This window comes from Lacerta agilis, chromosome 1 (genome assembly GCF_009819535.1).
Source record: "Lacerta agilis isolate rLacAgi1 chromosome 1, rLacAgi1.pri, whole genome shotgun sequence".
NCBI lineage: Eukaryota > Metazoa > Chordata > Lepidosauria > Squamata > Lacertidae > Lacerta > Lacerta agilis.
Window position 1 is genome coordinate 132642754 of NC_046312.1, and position 20745 is coordinate 132663498.

General features: G+C 44.0%; 1 protein-coding gene across 1 annotated transcript; it reads right to left on the reverse strand.

Annotated features, from left to right (window-relative positions):
• Positions 1–6501: 6501 nt before the first annotated feature.
• Positions 6502–17975, reverse strand: COPS8 (COP9 signalosome subunit 8). Its single transcript, XM_033172324.1, has 8 exons — positions 17849–17975; positions 17395–17465; positions 14821–14869; positions 13650–13782; positions 11644–11751; positions 10246–10308; positions 7880–7921; positions 6502–6709 (listed from the first exon to the last, which is right to left on the reverse strand). Exons 1-8 carry the CDS (start codon positions 17942–17944, stop codon positions 6630–6632), a joined length of 642 nt encoding a protein of 213 aa, XP_033028215.1. The 5' UTR covers positions 17945–17975; the 3' UTR covers positions 6502–6629.
• Positions 17976–20745: the final 2770 nt, after the last annotated feature.

Consider the following 20745-nt stretch of genomic DNA (forward strand, 5'->3'; position numbering starts at 1 on the left):
TCCACATAGGACCTGCCCAGCAATCTGATGCACAGAATTGAAAGGTGTTGTCTAACACTGTTAGAACTCAGACAGCTGACAGCAAGAGCTTTACACCCGAGGTAAATATGGCATCCAAACTGCGAGAGGCAGTGCTCTGGTCTATGGGGTCACGAAGAGTCGGACACGACTGAACGACTGAACAACAACAACAACAACAAATATTGCATGGTATAAGTTGTATAATAAATTGAATCCAGGTGGCCTGAAGTTTGAACTTACCTCAGCTGAGTTGCAGCCTTTTTGTTGGAGGCTGTGACACACAGCTGTGCGTCTTGGCAAGAAACAATCCAGCAAATGTGCAGGGGGCATTATCCAAGTAGGAACGTAGCATGGTGGGAGACCAACCACCAAGTGTGAAACTGCACACAGTTTTTACTGCACATGTATCTGATCAGAGAACCATGGGAGAGGGCACTGGCAAAATTATGCTTGCCGCTGACCGGGACATTACAATTTTATACCCACTTCTCCGGTACTTTGTAAGTGGCTGTATGTGTGGCTATGATGCCATATTTAAAGCATTTTAGAGTCTGAAATCCAATCTGAGAGGAAGATGGCAAAACAGTTTTGAATGAATCCAAGATGAATATATATCCAGACTGAAAGCAAAATGATTTTAAAAGCACTGTACTCAAGGGCAGCTTTCAACAAACCGGCTGTGCTCCCCTTGGGCACTCATGCACTCCTTCCACATGTATGCTTGTGCACCTTCATTTGCACATGAGTGCTTTCAAGTTTTTACCTCCTAAATCTCTCTGTGTTCACCGTCCATACTAGTGGCCAGTCCTTCATGGCATCTTGAATCCCAATTCTGTCTTCTGTAGTATTAGCTCCCCCTGCCAGTTTGCTATCACCTGCAAATTTGATATGCATCCCCTCAATTCCTTCATCCAAGGCGTTTATAAAGATGTTGAACAACAGGTCCAGGACTGAACCCTGCAGCACCCCACTTGTCACTTTTTCCAGGATGACAAGGAACCATTAGTGAGCCCACTTTGGGTTTGGTCATTCAACCAGCTACAAATCCACATAGCAGTTACCTCATCCAGTCTACATTTCAGCTGCTTCTCTGCAAGAATATCATGGGAGGCTTTGTTACTGAAGCCTTACTGAAGTCAAGATACACTACATCCATAGCATTCCCCCAATTTACCAAGCTTGCAACTCTATAAAAAAAAATTAGATTTGACTGGCATGACTTGTTTTTGAGAAACACATGCTGGGTCTTATAATTTACATAGGTAAATCACCTATGATCCCTCCCAGAATTGAGGGTGGACAAGTTGCAGGAGAGTGGTGGATCACAAGTTTTGCAAATGGAGGAACCCAGATTTACCGGTAATATGTGGCCCTGAAGAGCTGCTGGGCTCGGTAATAAATAGACTAACCCAATGTAAGGCTGTATCTATACTGGTAACTCCAAATCAGACAACTGCGATGCATGCCACATGGGGTCCATTTTGCTGATTTTAATTGATCCCAAATTCTGCTGGTAGAATGTTGACTGGGACTTGCTTGCTAAAGGAAACCTCTCACCAGCCCTTGAGCATCTTCACAGTCTGCCAATCCATTTTGAAGCGAAATTCTAAATGGTGGTGTTTATCATTAAAATCCTTTACAGCTTTATGACACCAGAACAAGGTATCCTGCCTGCTTATTAAGGTTGAGATTTTTCTCTAGGTGTTTTTCTGGCCTGCAGAGGTTAGCAGGGTTGCAACTGGACAAAAAGTATTTTCAATTGTGGTACACTACATATGGAATGTTCTCCCAGGGATGTTCAGCTAGCACATGCTCTTAATGCCTTTTCAGCTGCAAGTTTGGTCCTTTGAATAGATGCTCAGACTCAGGCCTATTAATATCTGTTTCTAGGCCATACAACAGGGTGACAGAATGCTGGAAACTAGTAGATATCGTGAATGGTTGTATTGGACAACCAAACAGGAGTATCACATCACATTTCAAGCATTAGTGCCCCCCCCTCCTCTACAAGCTATAACAACTTTGCTACCCCCTCCCATGCGCTTCACATTCTAAAATGCTTTACGGGGCAGAGCCCTTGACACCCCTAAAGACTGGAGCTATGAGTACAGAAGTAATTAATTATAATATTGTGGTTACAATTTAATAGATAGCAGATAGGTGCAGCAGAAGGGGAGAAACTACTCCATGGAAAACGGGGTGGGAAGTCGATAAAAATAAAAGACAAAATTGTGTTTTGATTGTATACACTGAAAATGCTGAAACTTTTGAGCACAAGGAACTTTCTCAAGAAGATATATTCCATAGTTCTTGTTTTATGGGGAGCACCGTGGCAACAGCAGCTTTATGACTTATGTGGCCTTAACATATGTTAGTTAGGCAACAGTCCTATTAAAGTCAGTGATTCATCGTTATCATGCACTTAAATTGCCTCAAAGCAGATGCTGTTAATGTTAATAAACATCTCCTCTGTATGTTGGAGTGCAAGAATGGGTAAAGGTTTTAAAACTTTTCCACAAGAGTTTCCTAAACATAAAGCATACTGCTGACATCTTCCTGCCATTTGCAAGCCCTGATGATGTGTAGAATTCTGGCAGCAGTATTATAACATCCCTCCTATCATAAGATACTGACCCACCCATGCATTTCTGAACCTGTGGCTCCACAATGGACAACTAAAATAAAGAGGTGCTAATACCCTTTCACACCCTTTCGGAGCAGATAAAGTCAGAAACAATGGTGTACTGTTGCCATTATGGGATTTCAGACATCACTTGTCATAAAACATCTGATTTGACTTATTATTTCCATTCCTCCTGGTTTAATCGGAAATACTAGGTTGCAGGTTACGCAAGAGCTACAATAAAAGTGAATCACTATTCTAACTTTTACAAATGATGCCTCAGAGAAATGCCATGTCCTTACTTTCTAAGTGAACAAATGTCACTTTAATGGCAGCATCGATACCCAAACTAATTTTGAACACAGATAACAAAAATATTCAGGAAAAACTAATAATAAAGACCTCCAAGCCAAGAAAGCCACCACCACTCATGGCTATTTTGCCTATTTTAACCTAGGTGAGAACAGTGGCATGGCTAGGGGTGGGCGTGCGCCAGAGGAAGAAGGGCACCAGCCCAGCCCTTGCCACTGAAGTTGTAACTGCCACCAGAATGGCAACCAGGTGTTTTGGTGCCTCCCCCATGGTCTCTGCCTATATACAGGCTGCAGGACTCAACTGTGGTGGCTGGTGTAACAGTGGGAAGGAGAGGAGGCTGGCCATCTGTGATGGTGGAAGCAAGAATTAATTACAGGAGGGATCACAAAAGAGGCAAAACAGCTAAACAAAATGCATCCAAGAAACAATCACTGCAAACCAATTTTAAAACAATTCATTGGCCAACTGAAATCAGTTTAAATCAATATACATTGATTTAACAATAAATCATATCAATGAATTGATTTTAAGCACTCATACCAGTCTCTCCCCTCCTGCTTTTGCATGGACAGGCGGAGTCCCCAAAACCCCAGCTGACCCCTGAGTGGAATAATGACACAAGACAACATGCTATGGGATTAAAATGGCCACAACTTTATTAAGATGAAGGGAGACCTTGGCTCAGGCATGGGGTGTTTATCCTTCCCAGTCTCCAGCCGGGGATCTGGGAAACTTCAGGGTTTATCCAGAATACGGGAAAGGCAAAACCTGCCAATGCAGGGAAATTCCTTTCCAGCCCTTCAACAGCAACTCTGACGTAGCAGCACCTGTGTACCTGTTGGAGAAGAGGTTAACCTGCAAAAATAAGCGTTGAGGGAGTGGAGGGTGGGAGAAGCTCTGGAGCCTGACTGCCGCTTCCCAGGTAGGCTACACCTTCTATTGTGTGGGCTGGGTGGTCTCTCCCCTTACCTGGCCAATCCCCTGGCAATGCCTCCCCAGGTGGGATTGGGCGGTTAACTGAGGTAGGCGGAGACCCCAGGTATCCCACCTGGGGGAAGGTGATGCCAGCCCAAACTGCCAGGAGTCGCACTGGAATCCAGGGGGCTGCGCGCGACCACGCAAACGTCACCCCTCATTTGATGTGGGGAATGGCCATTACTGAAATTCATTCAACAGTCTGCTGACAATCATGTGGACGCACACAGAGGAAATTGAGGGGTCAGGAGGAAAGGGGGAGATGCACGTGGCTGGACTCTGACCAGAAGTCCATGGGAGGTCCTCCACAAACAGGAGTGGGGGGTGGGAGGAGGAGGAGAAAGAAAAGCCCGCAAGAAAACAAAAGGCACTTTAGAGGTATTTCGCAGTCCTGGCAAGTTCAGTACAAAGGAAAAAGAGTGAAAGGTGTTGATGTGTAAATACAAGCCTTAGCAGGGAATGCTGAGAGTATCTTCAGTGATGCACTGATGAGCTAGAGGCAAGAACGTGAAAACGGAAGGCTTTTCCAGGAGCACAAATATTTCAGAATTTCCTAGGAAGCAACAAGTTCTTGCTGCTAGTTGGTGATGCTCATCCCACCTGGGCCCAGGAGGCCAGCACAGGAGGGACATGTTGGATTTTCGGAGTTCAGCATTTCTATGGATGATTTCAGGGTGGGGGAGAAGTTGAGGGAAGATGGAAATGCTTTCAGTGATACAATCTGAACAGCTTCTTCCATGCCGCTCCGCGGATCACACACATGCAATTCAAACCATAGCCCACAGACGCCTGGTGTAAATAGCTGGTTACCTGAGAGGGATTCAGTCATCCAATCTGTGAAACTCTCTCTCTATCAAGGGAAGCAACTGCACAGAAAGCCTCACTATCTTCTGTTCAGCAACTGCATGTGCATGTCTGTAAAACTGCAAATGTTTGTGTCAATAAAAGCAAATAGTTTAGTAAATGATTGGGGAGTCCCTTTGTCTCTTATCCCATTTTACTTGACATGTTCATCTACTTACTGGCTTGCTTGGCAATTTTTTTTCTTTTCAGCTGCCTTTCATGCTCTTTCCACACCTCTCCATATGATTTCAAGCCCCTTTCCCTGTCTAATTCTCAGCACCTAAAATTCTTCCTCAAAAGCATATTCTCTAGTCCTCCAGAAACTGATGCTCTCTGCTACATTCCCCATCCTGCTCCTCCATTGCGCAATACTTGCACTGCATTCCTGAAGAAATTTACTTGAAAGTACATTTGTGAAGTCCATTGAGAAGGAACTGTTTAATCTACATTCTACACAAGATCTATGTCCTAGAATGGACATTGCTAGATAATGTTGATCTAAGTGCTGAAATAATGTTAATACTAAAGGCATCGCTAGAAGAAAACCTTACAAAAGTAAAATTCTGGTCTGTTGTAAGCACACTTTAATATTACCAAAATTAACTTCCAACAACAATTTCAAGAGCGGAGGCTCCCCCCCCCCCCACAATAAATAATAGTTTGAGATCAATGGTTACACTCACAAAGAGCCTCTTAAACTAACTGTGTACATACTGGGACCTTCTTGCACCCAAAAACATCCAAAACACAGTCAGAATGCACAGTAATCGTGCATTGGGAGAACAAAAGGACAGACACTACCCATTTCAGAGACAAGCTATGAAATGATGGTGACCAACACCTGAAGAGGGGAACAAATGAAGAGAGAAAAAGAATGAGACTCTGGATGAGGGCTGCATTTTAAATGGAAGCATTACAGACAAGGGAGTGGCAAGAGCAAGCTGCTTCCTTCCAGATAGTACTGAAGGTACCAATCAATACAATCAGGATTCCAATTCAGAAATGTTCATCCAAAGTTGCAGCATAATTTCATCCATTTACATCAACCACAGAACTATTTTTTCAGTGATGGCAAACATGCTCCAGAATTGCGAGAGAGGCTGTCAATCGAATTGAAAGAAACTAAGCACCAATGAGACTATCCTCTAGCTAACTGAAGCCAGATGAAGCTCTCTGAAAACTACACCCCAATATTTTTCCACCTTCCCCCAGAAGACCTAATGGGTGCTCAAATATGCTTTTAAAATGGTCACTCTGCTTAGTTTTCTTTTAGAGAGAAAAGGACACACTGCATACAGCAGTCAAAAACTGCCTTGAGTAAGGAGACTTCAGGTAATTAAAAACAGAAAAAGCAACTTCAGACCCTCATTACAAAGGAACAAGAGTGTAATCTTTAGCGTGTAGTATCAGACCCCACTTTCTATGGAAAGACACTGCAAAGACTGACCCTCCTAGGTATAGACTACACCTTGTTCCCTGATCTGGGTACAATCCTTCCATGTCCTTTCGGAGTTCAGTTTCTGTTCCACCCACGGCAACGGATGACACTTTTCTCCACTGCTGCATTTACAAGACATTACCATTGGAGAGAAGCTGCCTTCTCCTCACAATAAAGCACAAGAGTTTAAAACTGAATATATGATGCTGCTGTGCATATAATGAGGTTGATAATGAGGGGGAATCAAGTGATCTAAACCCTTGCTCCAGCAAAATACACATAAAGATGAAATGCAAAACTATGTTTTACCAGCATATTCCATAATAGTACATATATTGCAACATTCAACAGGACAAACATAATGTTGAAAGGTCTAGAAGTACACAGGATGCAATGAATGAGTGACTGGAGTTATCAGTTTTCCAGGAAAGCCACATAGTCAGTTAACCGAGCCAACTGCTGTTCATTAGGAATTGGTGGGACTGAAGCAGGTTCTGAAAATAAGGCACAAAATGGGATGAAAATTAGAAGAAATGGGAAGGGAAACTCAGTAATACCCCCCTCCCCGCCACTGAAAAGCTCAGAGAAGTTACATCTGAGGTCTGACCCATATTCAGTTAGGAGGCACTGCTTGTGAACTGCCAAGTGCAATGGGTTTCCTCTTGAAGGGTCATCTGGAGAGTGGGAGGGAAAGGATCTATTTGCCCTGTTGGGGGATTCACTCCCACATGGAAATCATGGCCCAAGTTCAAGTTCTATTCTTGTGCCCAAGTCTTACCTGATTTTACATAGGTTCTGACACAATACTAGTACATCAATTAGATGGTGTAGATATAAAACCAACTGGTGTGGCGCCTTGAAGACTAACAGTTGTATTCAACATAGCACTAAGTAATTAGTTCTGCAAACGAAAAGGATTTCTTGCTCCTGCAATGGAATGTCCCCCTCCCAAATCTGTTCACCCAACCATCTGCAGCAGATCTGGGGAGGTCACGGGATGGGTGGGGGGAAAGTCCTGTTGCACTTTTGGCAGTCCTTGCACTGACCAGATGAGGAAGCAGAAGGCCACCCAAACACATCTATTGTGGCATATGCTTTAGTGGACCACAGTCCACTCCGTCAGCAAGCACTTCATCGGCAGGCAGAGGGGAGTGAGGCCAGAGAGAATTAAAATCTAAGGACAAATTGCAATGATTACCTAAAAGCAAAATAAACTAGTCATCAACACGGCAGTGTTGGTGATTACACAACTTTGTGTTATCGACAACAATACCTTGTTAACTGGCTAGTGCAATTATTGCCCCTGCTTTTGCATTTCATTTCCCAGCCTCACTTTCCTATACTTGTCTTACAAATATATGCATACATGCTTGCCAATACAGGATTATACTTCGTGCATCTGAAAGAATATGCCATAATAAATTTGTTGGAGTATAATTTAGCTGGATGCAATTTATGTTTTAATATTAATTTTTTCAATAAAAATATATTAAAAGTTAATTAAAAAAATAAAAATTAACAGACCTAAATTAGCTGTGCCCAGTAATTTCCATGGGCCTACTCTGGATAGGAACAACGCTGGATCCAACCCATACCTTTTAACTGTGCTGTTTTGCCATGGCAGACTACCACCCTCTAGACATAACTCATGAATGAACACATACCTGATAACGGGTGAAATCTGTTAAATGAAGGCTCCTGGGGACCTGAAACAGATACAAAATGACATTTATAAATTGTTCAAGGATCACTGCACCAAGTATGAGTTTTTAGATGTACCTAATCTTTTCTAGAGCTATCCATTACTAAGTTGCTTATTTGCTACAGAGATTTTACTTGCTTTGCACTAAAAGCACTGCATTCAGTGAATCCTTTCAAACTTCTCATTAAGGCGTTCTTTCTCAGTAACTGACTATACCAGGTGAAGCAGAGTCTACCCTGAACTCAAGTATGGCATGTACCACACCTGGCATGACTGGAAGATACTAAAAATCAAATCGAGGTGTTTGTTCTACAATTTGGAAAAACCCCAAGCACTGGGTCATTGAGGCATTCACAACATTAATTAAGTGCTGGTCAGAAATGATGTCTAAGACTATGAAAAGCCAGCTACTAAAAATGCTGCAGGTGATAAGAAATGGACATTTATTCTGTTCTCAGTTGCTCACTCCATCTCTTTCCCACTTTCAAGATACAAAAAGAGTGATTCATCTATACTCCTTTATTTTAAAAAATGGAAATGATTTTAAAAAGAAATTAACAAACTAACATTGCTTTGAAACCAAGAGCTATGTTACTAATATATATTTGAACATTATATCCAATAATTCTGCCCTTTACATTATTTTCAAAGCACTGTTGTTGTCATTTAATACATCACCATACAGAGTTGGGACTATCCTAGCCCAGGTGAGCGGAGGTGTCACCCTGTGGGGCACAAACAACCAGCTCAGCCTGGCCGCCTATTTCTGGTATGTCTGTGCCTGTGTGGCCGTGGGGGAGTAACAGCAGAGGCTTGAATGCCAGGAAGTCTGGGGTGAGGACTTGGAACACGGAGGCCCCCCTCCCGACGACTTCCCACTGCTGCCTCCCACAAAGAGCCTGGAGAAGGGCGGCACTGGGGGTATTGCGAGGGCTGCAAAGTTGTTTTACTTGCTGCTCCTCAAAATTCTCTTTGGGCCGCATCCAGAGAACTAGTAAATGGAGTTATATTCACAGGAAATGAGGAATTTTAACAGATTTCCCCCAAACCACCTCCTGAGGGTTGAGAGATGCTCTGGAATGGAATGAGGGGTAATGCAGGAATCTCTATTGGATAGCCAGCTCTTCCATTTGTAAGAGAGCGATTGTAAACCCAAGCCTGTGTGTGTTGGAGGACTGGCTTATTTGCTGTTAATTAATTTTTGTTACATACTTGCTTAAGATTTTGTGTGGTGTTAGTATCACTACAGGAGCCAACATCAGCTGAAAAGAACACTGTAATAATTAACTGTTCTACAGCTATGCTCCATCTCTGCCATATAAAACAGTTGTAGGTTCCTTTGTTCTGTGGGGAATTCACCTAAAGGAATTCCTGCTGCTGTTAAAAGAAGCTAAAACTTAAAAAAGAGCAGTTCTGTAAGATTATTCCCGTATCCCAAAAAACTATCTATACTAATAAAGTGCAAGTGTCTCTGCGTCCAGTCCCCGTGTCCGTGGGATTGCGCTACTGCGCATGTGCCCCACGGACAGCCATTGGGACTTGGAACGCAGAGACACTTCGGGTCACCGGGCAAAACTGTTGAAGCGGCGGGTGCGCGCTCGCGTGGACGTACCTCTAAGCGGCAGCGGCTGTTACAAGTGGCGGCGGGCGAGCAGTCTGTTTTTAAAAATGTTTCATCACATATGTTCTAGCGCCCGTTAATTTAATGGGTTTAAAGCACTAGTTCACCAATAAAAAGCCCAAACTGAGTTAAGTATGTATTATAAAGGTTAAGAACTAGTTAAAGAGACAGCAAACAAACCTTAGAGAAATTTTAGATGGCTTGGAGTACACACAGTATTTAGCAACTGAACAAACCTCACAACATGCCCTGTTTGTTCTTTATTCCATTAATGCAGAACATTAGATTCAGCAACCAAATTACAAACTCACACCCAAGTTAGTTGTAATTTCAAAATGGCAACTACAGTAAGTTTTCACTACACTTTATTTGCATCACACACGTAAGTTAAAGTAAATTGACGAACATATTCAACCGAGTCTCCAAAGCCAAGGCTAGCCGAGAGAAATTAAGGCGCATTCTGTTTTCCTTTGCCTAAGAGCTTTACACCCACTTGCTTAATTAAAGCTGTCTGTGCCCATGAGAAATACACCAAGCCATATTTCTGACATTATGTTGCAGGAATACCCCTTGCTGTTTTTTAACTTTGAATTAAGTACTGGCGTGCAAATGTTAATTATCCTTAAGTTCATTTGCAAAGGCAAGCAACAAAAAATGTACCCACCCACCCAGACCCAATGTCTTAATGGATCAAGAGCTCCCCCTACCTGGCTTTTTAGGCATAACCATGCGAGTGGATGAATCTGCTTGCCATCCCTGATCAAGAACACCTAAAACGATTAAAATGAGAAGATGCAAAATCATCAACGCCACCCAGAACCTTCAACAAAGTAAACTCTGTTCCAAAAATGCACTTACCTTCTGTGCAAAAAGCATTCTTATTTTACTATGCCCCCATATACTTTTTGCCATAATGAGAGCAAATAAAAATCCACTTGAAAGCCAAAAGGAATAATATCTGTTCAGCAGTCAGATGACATTAAACAGTAATTAAGCCCATTAATTTCAATCGGTCCACCCTGAGTGTGACTTAGTTGGGCATCACTCTCTGAAAACCTACAAGTTTTACTTTTATTTTGAAGCTCTTTCATCATATGACATAAAGGCAACTGTGACACTTCTTTGTTCTGTATCACGAAAGTTAAGTCTCCCTTACAGAAACCTTGGAGCGCTGCTGCCAGTCAGTGCAGACAATGCAGAGCGAGATGGACCAGGGGTCTGACTCTGCATAAGGTGGCTTCCTATGGTGTCAAATTCAATTTCAAACTCTTATGCATCCTGTGAATTCATAAGCACACTCTCAAAGTATGCATGCACGCAAAAATTTAGTTAAAAGAAAACACAAACACTCCCTCCCTCCCATACTCTGAGGTATATGCAACTCACATTTGTATTAAAATTTGTTCATCAGAATGTCTATTGTGAGTAAGGAATGCATATTCTATGTAACGGTTCTACGTAACGGGTCTCCACCCCCATCGTTCAGCCCGGACACTGAGATCCAGCGCTGAGGGCCTTCTGGCGGTTCCCTCACTGTGAGACGTGAGGTTACAGGGAACCAGACAGAGGGCCTTTTCGGTAGTGGCGCCTGCCCTGTGGAACACGCTTCCATCAGATGTCAAAGAAATAAGCAGCTATCCTATTTTTAAGAGACACCTGAAGGCAGCCCTGTTTAGGGACGTTTTTAATATCTAACGCTGTATTGTTTTAACATTTGTTTGGGAGCCGCCCAGAGTGGCTGGGGAAGCTCAGCCAGATGGGCGGGGTACAAATAAATTATTATTATTATTATTATTATCAACAGTAAAGTATTTTGAAATCTGATACAAGTCTTGAACTGCAATTTCAATGCATACCCCCAGCATCCTTTATTCAAAGACTTCTCAAAAGCAGCCAACCTCTGAAGATTCATGATGAGACTAAGGGTGCTCCAGTATTACTACTGGGCAAATAGTCTTTCTTCACTTTTCTAGGCTGCAGGTGAAGGCATTCAACAAAACCTGGTAACCACAACCTATCTATAGTAGACCAATACAAGGTTACTCCAGGGTGCGAAACACCAAGTTTAATAAAGCGTTTTTACACACACACGCACACACACGTACCTTTCACTGCTTCTTCTATAGGAAGCCCAACAAAGGCTGCAAAGTCATCTGCACTTATTGAGGTATATGCTTGAGAGACCAGTCCAAATGCTCGCCGCCTAGTTGCATCTATTAGAGAGATAATTGGGAAGAGTGTTGAGAATCAGATGTAAAAAAAATGTTTTGCATGATATGGAACAAATAAATTGGGGTTTTTAAAGAGCTTAATGCATATGACAAAAGCATATCCCCATGGGAAAGTGGCTATACAAAGGCATTTTCAATGTACAGTGGTACCTCGGGTTACAAACACTTCGGGTTACAGACTCCGCTAACCCGGAAGTAGTACCTCGGGTTAAGAACTTTACCTCAGGATGAGAACAGAATTCACGCGCCAGTGGCATGGCGGCAGCGGGAGGTCCCATTAGCTAAAGTGGTACCTCAGGTTAAGAACAGTTTCAGGTTAAGAACGGACCTCCAGAATTAATTAAGTTCGTAACCAGAGGTACCACTGTACCCCAAAACAACTGTTGCACACAGGAAAACTGGTGAAGATGCAACAATAAGAAAACTAAGTGCCCCTGAAGAAACCTGCCTTCAGCTAAAACATTTTGCACTTTTCAGTATTTTAGAAGGACTCTGGGTCCAAAACCGGTTTCAAATCCATATCATGGTATCAATTTCATAATTTTTGACCTGGCAATATATCACAAATCATGATGTGCATGTGTGTGTATGCGTTGCCCTATGCAAAAATCACAATTTGGGAAAAATCACAGTGTCAGTCAATTCTTCTCTCAACTCCTGCAGCCCCTGATAACTCTGTTGGCTCAGCTCTCCCCTGCCTCCTGCAGGCAGCAGAGAATCACAAGAACAGGCACCATCAAAAATCACAATGCGGGAAAAACTGTGAAGCCAGCCAATGCCTCTCCATAGCTCCATCCTTATTTCAGACAGGTCTAGCTTGTGATATATTACGATGCTGAAAACCAGATACTGCCCAGCCCTCTGGGTTAAATCTACCTATGGCATAATTACGACTAATATAAGTCCACTGATTTCAATGGGACTACCATGAGTAAGATTTTATCAAGTACAACCCCTCTATTGAGAGTTTGACTTTGATACCATTCTGAGGCTTCAATGGGAATACAGACAAGTTGTGCTACCTTAATTTACAGATGATGATCATACAATACAAGTAAGAATTTGCCAAATATGACCACAACAAAACAACGCAATCCAAACATGTATGTTGCCTGAGATGCAGTGGGCTTTTCCCATTCTTCATTTCAAAACAACCTGCCAAGAACTTGGCAACAAGTAGAGTAGCAGGTGATCCTGAGCACCTTTATTTGAGGGGGGGGGGGAAAATACTGAGATCAGTGGAACTTCAATTAGGTAGACATGCATAGAACTGCAGCCTTCAGGCATCTTCTGTAGAGACAAACGCAACTCCTCTGACAACTTCAAGTTTTGCTGCTTTGTAAACTCTGAGTTATATTCAGACAGGTCTCCTTCTGTTTATGGGTCATCACTGGAGAAGGGAGAGGGGAGATTGTCACTAATTGTTCCTTCCCCTCTGCCACTTCCCACGCTGTTCTGGGGAGTCTCCCAGTTCTCAGAAAGAGCTTTTCAGGGCAGACTTCCATCCACAGATAGCATCAATCCCACCCCTTTGAAACTCCCAAAATAAGTCAAACTGCTTCATCATTAATTATCACATGGCCATATAAAAGCCAACCCCAAGTACTGTGTTACATCAAACCTGTACAGGAGACAAATCACCAGGCATTAAAATTAAAAGAAACACAAACCAGCAAAATCTTTAAGGAAATGCTGTAAAGTTCATGCAAACTCTCTTTTTTCACAGCGATTATGCATACACTAACAGTCAAAGATTTTGAATCTGTATTTGAACAGGACAAAACAGCCATTATAAATGTTGTGCTTATTTTGAGCAACCATTTGAAAAGAGCACACTTTCCACACCAAGTGAAGATGACTAGGGTTTTAGAAAGATGTACCTCTAAGTGCTTCCATGATTGGCTGAATAGATTCAGACCACTGATGTGCACCAATTGTTGTATAAATTCCAGGGAAATCTCTTTGCCAGATTCTCTGCCCCACTGACCAAATTGCACCAAGTTCAGGGTTCGCCTACAAAGAAAGGAAGGAAAACTATTTAGACAGACAAGCCATCGATCAGCAGATGTAGAGGGAAAGGAAGAAGTCCACAACTATGGTAACTGGAGAGACCAAGACCTCAGCTGTGGTGGCCATGAGCCATAAATCAGCCCGTTCCCCTATTAGCAACTGAATTAGGTTGCCTCTGCTGTTGTGTCACAAACTCTGCCCTACCATGCACTTGAGCAGGAAGCAGCATTTTTAAGCCTCTTTTCTTCCCATCTGCTCCAGCACCTACTTCTGTGCTTGATTTTGACGGCTGCTGCTTTTTGTGTATCTTCAGTAGAATCCTCCTCTAGTTCCTTCCCCAGCCCTCTCACTTCCCACATTAAGCATCAAGTGAGGCACAGTGCCCTCCAACTGGCCTCTCAACATCCCACTCCAGAAAATCGGGGGGGGGGGGGTCGGGAGATAATATGTATTGCACCAACTCTCTTGCCACTATCCTCCCAAAATTAATTAAAGCCCAACATGCAAGACTCTCTAGGCCACTCAATCAGTTAAAGTGATTCCACTTGTATGCAATTTGTGAAGAGTTTGGCTCTAAAGTAAAATGGTTCTACTGCAATTGTTATTTCTTTGTGGAGTGCCCATCCTAAGGTTGTTAACATTCAACATCACTCCCAAGTTCTGTCAGCCACACTGAATTTTCATGTGCTAAAAGCATGCTTAGAATCTAGTATCTCTTCAATTCCTACCAAGCAAAAGCAAAATTCCTCATGTGCTCTATAGTTTAAGAAGCTGCTGTGGAAAATGAGTCTGAACTCAGACATGAAATACTCTGCATGGAGCATCTGAGATGTGCAAACTTATAGAGAGAAAATACAAATCTATAAAATACAGCAAGTATCTATTAAACAATAGCAAAACACAACCTCAGCAACCTCAACAGCAATAGAACATTTATTCAGCAACCAGCAAAGGTGTTGCTTTTTAGTTTTCACTTTTGAAAACACAACCCTAAAGCTATGCATGACACCTCTGTCCTTTAAAGTATTGAAAAGTACTTACAGACTTAATTGCAGGAGGGATTCTTTTCCACAAATACCGTGCATTGTTCCTAATAACATAAAAGTGTCAATTTAAAGTATTTTTAAAATGACATTAACTAAAAACAAGTGCTTACTACTAGAAGACTATTAAAAGAGGAAACAATTCAAAGAGAAGCAAGAAACATATTCCAAACAATGCAAGATTTCACAAATTTTCTTTTTTTTTTATCTAGCAGCATGATCACATATGGGCATGTTTAGCCCTCATGCAGTCTGTACTACAGTCGTACCTCAGGTTACGTGCGCTCCAGGTTGTGTACTTTTCAGGTTACGAACTCTGCTAACACGGAAGCGGGGCCCGGCGCGCACGCAATTTGCACATGCGCAGAGTGTTTTTCAGTCTGTGCATGCGCAGAACAAATTGTTTGGGTTATGTCCTTTTCGGGTTACGTACTGTAACCTGGAATGGATTAAGTATGTAACCTGGGGTACCACTGTATGTACAAGAAAAAAACATTTTAGCATATAAAGGTTCACTTCTAACATCAAGTACAAGGTTTGGAACACATCTTCTGCACACTTGATACTTCCTGTAAGCCACACGTGTGTGCATAGGCTAAGCTGCGGTAGCACAGAATGTTCTGTTGCTCAGGTAGTTAAAATAATGTGTAGCCCAGTTTCTGTAACGTGAAAGTCACCTGTTTGGCTGGGATTATAACCTCACACAGGGACTGGCCAAGACTGGAAAGAGCAAAGAAATGAAGAGAAGGGGTGGTAACACCCAGAGACAAGGAAGCTGAAGGCAGAGGCTGGGTTAAGGGGTGGACTGAGACAGACAAACCTGACGGACTGATAGGTAGACAATGAGGCCCAAAGAAAAAAGCAAGGAGGCAGCAAACTGAACTGAGAGTTCATTGAAGAGGAGCCTCTGAGGAAGGTCTAAAATGGTTCAGATCAGGAAAGGCTGTAAGCTGGGTCAGAAGAGAAGATAGAGAGAAGCTTCTTGAGAAACAAGGTGTCTCAAGAAGTGTTCAAAGTAGTCAGGGGCCTGAAATGCAGACAGTGGGCAGAGCACAGCTGCAGGAGACATGAATCTGTAGAAAGCAGAAGATGGGCAAAAGTACACAGATGCAGCTGTGTGCAATGGGAAGGAGCAGGAAACATTGAGAGGGCTGGAGGGTATGAGCAAGGAAGCTTATGGTAACTAGGTCTAGAGCTGAAACATTGACAGGGGAATCCTGCCAAGCGTTGCTTCTGTTGCCTCTGAAGGATTGTGACTGACAACTATGAAGGTCAAAAAGCAAGGGTGAGTCAGTTCACGTACTGATTTGTCCTGAGCTGATGTTTAGTAAAGTGAGCTTGGGGGGGGGGGGATCACACTCGCTTTGTATCTGACTTAACAATCTTGTCCATTAAGGATCTGCAAAATTCAATTTTAAAAGTGCAGTATTTTAAAATCCCACTATTTTTTTTTAAAAAACATATTTTTATTAAAGATTTCTGTTTACCAAAGTATGTGCAATGTCTCTTCTTCCAAGTTACATTTTCTACAAATTGGTTTCATTTGTTGAGACATTAGTGCTACATTAGGAAGAAAAGGGGGAAAGAAGTGGAGGGGGGCATGGTGAGTGGAGGTGGGGTCGGGTGGCGATGTTTGTATTTTACTTAATGTATGTGTGGGTTTTTGTGTCAGCGTCGCTTGTGCAGGTTCTCTTTACTATTCACTTGTGTTCCTTTGGTGGTGAGAGAGGTTGGGGTTGACTTAGGGTGTGGTTGCTTGTTTGTGACTGGCTGTGGTGAACTTTGTTTTCATGTGTGAGTGGGGTCGGGCCTATGGGTAAATTTTGCAAAGTTGGAACCTATGTGCTTCAACACGCCCCCTCACACCCAAAAAGAATTCGCCAACATCAACAAGATAAAACTTTGCCACACCAAGTTCAGATACCTAGACAATTATACCTCCACAACTACAACCCCTTGTGGTGACAAATCAGCAAAGACCTAAAGAGGTGGAACAACACCAACTTCACTCGCTCAGACAAAATAGCCATGATCAAAATGATCACCCTTCCAAAATTCCCACTGATTCTGAAGGGAAAAGTTAAAACATGTGCAATTCCCTCACTGAAAACAAGATAACTTTGAAGTGCTTAACTATTGCTGTGCCACACTCTTGTTTAAAACAGTATCAATAAAGAATGTCAAGTAAAATTTTCTGTATACCCAGGCATTTGAGGACTGAAAGATATTGGCAGTGGCAAACTTGGAATTAGTATGTGATTGCCTTTAGATGTATTTTTGTTATTTTAAATTGTATTGTTTCAACAGTTCTGATGATTGTTGCCATGTGTTCCTTTGGGAGGAAGGGTGCGTGAGAGAGAAACAAAACAAATAAGCCTCCTTTTGTGCGCCTGGTTCTGTAAACTCTTCCAATTTCACAAGCGTTACCATCTCCACCTGCCATATGAAAGTACTGAAGAATTAAATAAATAAGTAAAGCTCTGAGCTGACCCTCTAGCAGCTGCTGCTTTCGAAGACACACTTCTTCTCAAGTCCAGGTATTAGAGGTATATTTAAAATAATTTTTACTTACATGTCATTATGTAAAAGGTACAAAGCTAGGAGTTGCGCATAAACAGGCGGTGTTGCTATTCCTCCAGGGGCCTAAAAAATAAAAATAAAAGCGATTTGCTGAATTAAAGGCAACTGAGTGATTACATCATAGGAAGAAGAGCATCTATTCCTTCCATCACCGCCCCCAGCACGGGAGGCTGTTTTATAATCCCTTGATCCCGGCGGCCGCCTCTATTTTAACCAGTTCATGTCTCGGGATCTTTGCCGTCCCGCCAAGTAGCGCCAAGAGGAGCGTCACCTCCGCCTGGGCAGCGCAGCTTCAGCAGAGAGAGGCCTCCTCGCCAAGGAGCCCCCGAAGGCCGAGAGGGGGGAAGCAGGCCCGCCGGGAGAGGAGGGGGCGCGCGCGGCCTCAGGCAACCCGCCCCCCCCCGCCCCCCGCCCCCGCCGCCGCCCTCAAGCCTCACCCCACACACCTCCAGCTCCTGAGTCTCGCACTGCTCCAGCAGCTTTCGGTAGCCCTGGGCGCCGCTCGCCGCCCCCGCCGCCGCCGCCATCACCGCCACTGGCATCTTCGCGCCCGGCGCCGGCTCCAACCCAGGCCGGCAGGCAGGCAGGCGGGCGGGCGGGCGGTGGGACGGGTCCTCCAAGGCGCGCAGGCGGGCGCTCTCGCCGCTCTCCCTCGGCTTCCGCTTCCGGCCCACAGGATTGACGTCACCCGCGCCGAAGGGGGAAAGACGCCACAGAGATAGCCTCTCGCAGCCTACAACTCCCATCATCCCCAGCTGGCGGCTCTCCTCGCCTGGGGATGACGGGAGCTGTAGTCCCTGGTCACCGGTTCCAGCCACAGAAAGTCAAGAGGGGCCATGCAGAATTCCCGACATCCTTGGAAGGCCGCTATGGCAACTTTGTGAGGCCTTTAGGGACAAAATTGGGAGGCCACCGTTAGAGCAAGTGCCGCGGGAGTGGCGGGGCGCGGCCTGTTTCCTTTGGTTTGCAGCCTGAGGAGGGCGGACAAGAGGCAGCTGGAAGAAGGGGGCTCTGAGCACCTGCCCTGGTTAGGGAAGTTTAGGGAATGTTCGGGGGTTTATTGTATTTTTAATATTTTGTTGGAAGCCGCCCAGATGGGTGGGGTATAAATTGATCCTTATTATTCATTAGCCATCTTGGCTTCTTAGAGCTAGCCATAGGGGGTTGGCTGGGTGGGTCTGGGGAGTGGTTGATGCCTCAGTGGATTGCGGGGGGGGGGGGAGCACCGTCTGCCCTGAAAGAGATGGCAGGGAGCCCCCTCCTTAAGAAGACTTCCCTGGACTCGGAGGTGTTCAACCCAGTGGCAAATATCCCCTTTCTGGGCAAGGTGCTTGAGAAGGTGGTGGCGCCCCAGCTTCAGGCATGTCTGAGGAAAACGGATTATTTGGAAACAAATTTTAAAAATTCCTTCCAGTAGCACCTTAGAGACCAACTAAGTTTGTTCTTGGTATGAGCTTTCGTGTGCATGCACACTTCTTCAGACACAGTGAAACAGAAGTCACCAGACCCTTGTATTTTAATGTTTGAAATGGTTTGCTTTATATGTATAAAATTATCAAAAACTCAATAAAAATTATTTCAAAAAGAGGACATTTGTCAGGAGAAAGTTAAGGGGAGTGCAGCCCTGCTCATTCTCCTAGATCTCTCTGCAGCTTTGGGAACTGTGGGCAACTGAAGGATACTTCAGTGGCATCTCAGGGAGGTGTGGATGGGGGTACTGTCCTTCAGTCCTCCTGCTCCTACCTCCAGGGCTGTTTCCAGAAAGGGCTCCTGGGAATTATCCTGGGGTGTCCCACAGGGCTCCATCTTGGCTCCCTTGCTAGGTAACATCCAAAGGAAGCCTCTGGGAGCTGCCATTAGGAGATTTGGAGTGAAGTGTTGTCAAAATGCTGGTGACAACCAGCTCCATCTCTGTGCAAACTGAATCAGGAGAGGAAACTGAGGTTTTAGACTACTGCTCGGAGGTGGTGAGGGGCTGGATGCATGGCCGTAGCTAAGGGGGACAGCTGCCCCCTAAATCAATACAAATCTAAGGTTCTGCCCCCCCCCCACACAAAATCCTGGCTATGCCCATGGCTGGATTCAACCAATAATGTTGAATCCTGAAAAGACAAGTCCTCATGTTCCGGAGGTGGGGAGACAGCCTGTCCCGGATAGGATTGCTCACAATTTGGGGGTGAATCCTGGACTCTACACTGTCCCCGGAGGCTCAGGTGGCCTTGGTGATGCATGAGTTAGGTAGATTTCCATGTACATTTACCATAGTAAAGATGCCCTGGCTTTGAATGTGTGACACACTCTGCCAGGCACACATTTGTGAATTCAATGCTTCTTCTGATAATGTGCAAATATTACCAAAAAACAGCTCCACCTTCTCAGGCAAGCCTTGCTCTCACTCACAAGCCCCTTATCATCAGTTAAAAAAAACTTGGGCAGGATTCATGTAATGAACCCTATCAGAAGGGCTTCTGCTTGTGCAATGGGGCTCCCCCCCACTTCCCATTAATTGGCTGGGGTGTGTGTGTCAGGACCCCCAGACCAGTGCATGGGTGGGAAGGGGGTTGTTCTGCCTGACAAGCTGATAATAATAATAATAATAATAATAATAATTTATTTATACCCCACCCATCTGGCCGGGTCTCCCCAGATATATTTGTGCAGGTGGAACATTCAGCATGGTGCAGAGTTTAATCCCACCACTAAAGTCCAGCTAATTCTCATTGATGGAGCAGTTATAGTCTAAGATCACTCTTTCGCAGCAGTTAACAAATCCCTTCTAACAATGAAAGTTGCAATTATGTTTTTATATGTAGTGGATGCCGCCCAGAGTGGCTGGGGAAACCCAGCCAGATTGGCATGGTATAAATAATAAAATTATTATTAATAATATACAGGATTGCATCTAATTTCGGAAGATGCTGAATCTGCATTAAATGCTTAAATGTGAGAACAGGTAGACGGGCTCTGCATGGGTCTGTGTCATTTTGAATTACTAGCAGTTAATCAGGTTTATTTGCCACAGGAGGGATTGGAGCGTAGTTCAGCCCCGCTTGGCCTGCATTTCCTTTTTCCTCCAGGTGGTGGTGCTGCTGCACTGCCAACTGTGAACCCTCACCTAGGGCTGCCATTATTTCTCACTCAAGAGCCAACATTGAATTTTCCTCTCTGTCCATAGTGGTGTAACTTTGGCATTGTTGTTGTTTATTCGTGTCAGACTCTTCGTGACCCCATGGACCAGAGCATGCCAGGCACTCCTGTCTTCCACTGCCTCCTGCAGTTTGGTCACTTTGACATAGATCTGTTTTATTCTTTCCCCTTTCTCTATCAAGACATTTGAGAGGGT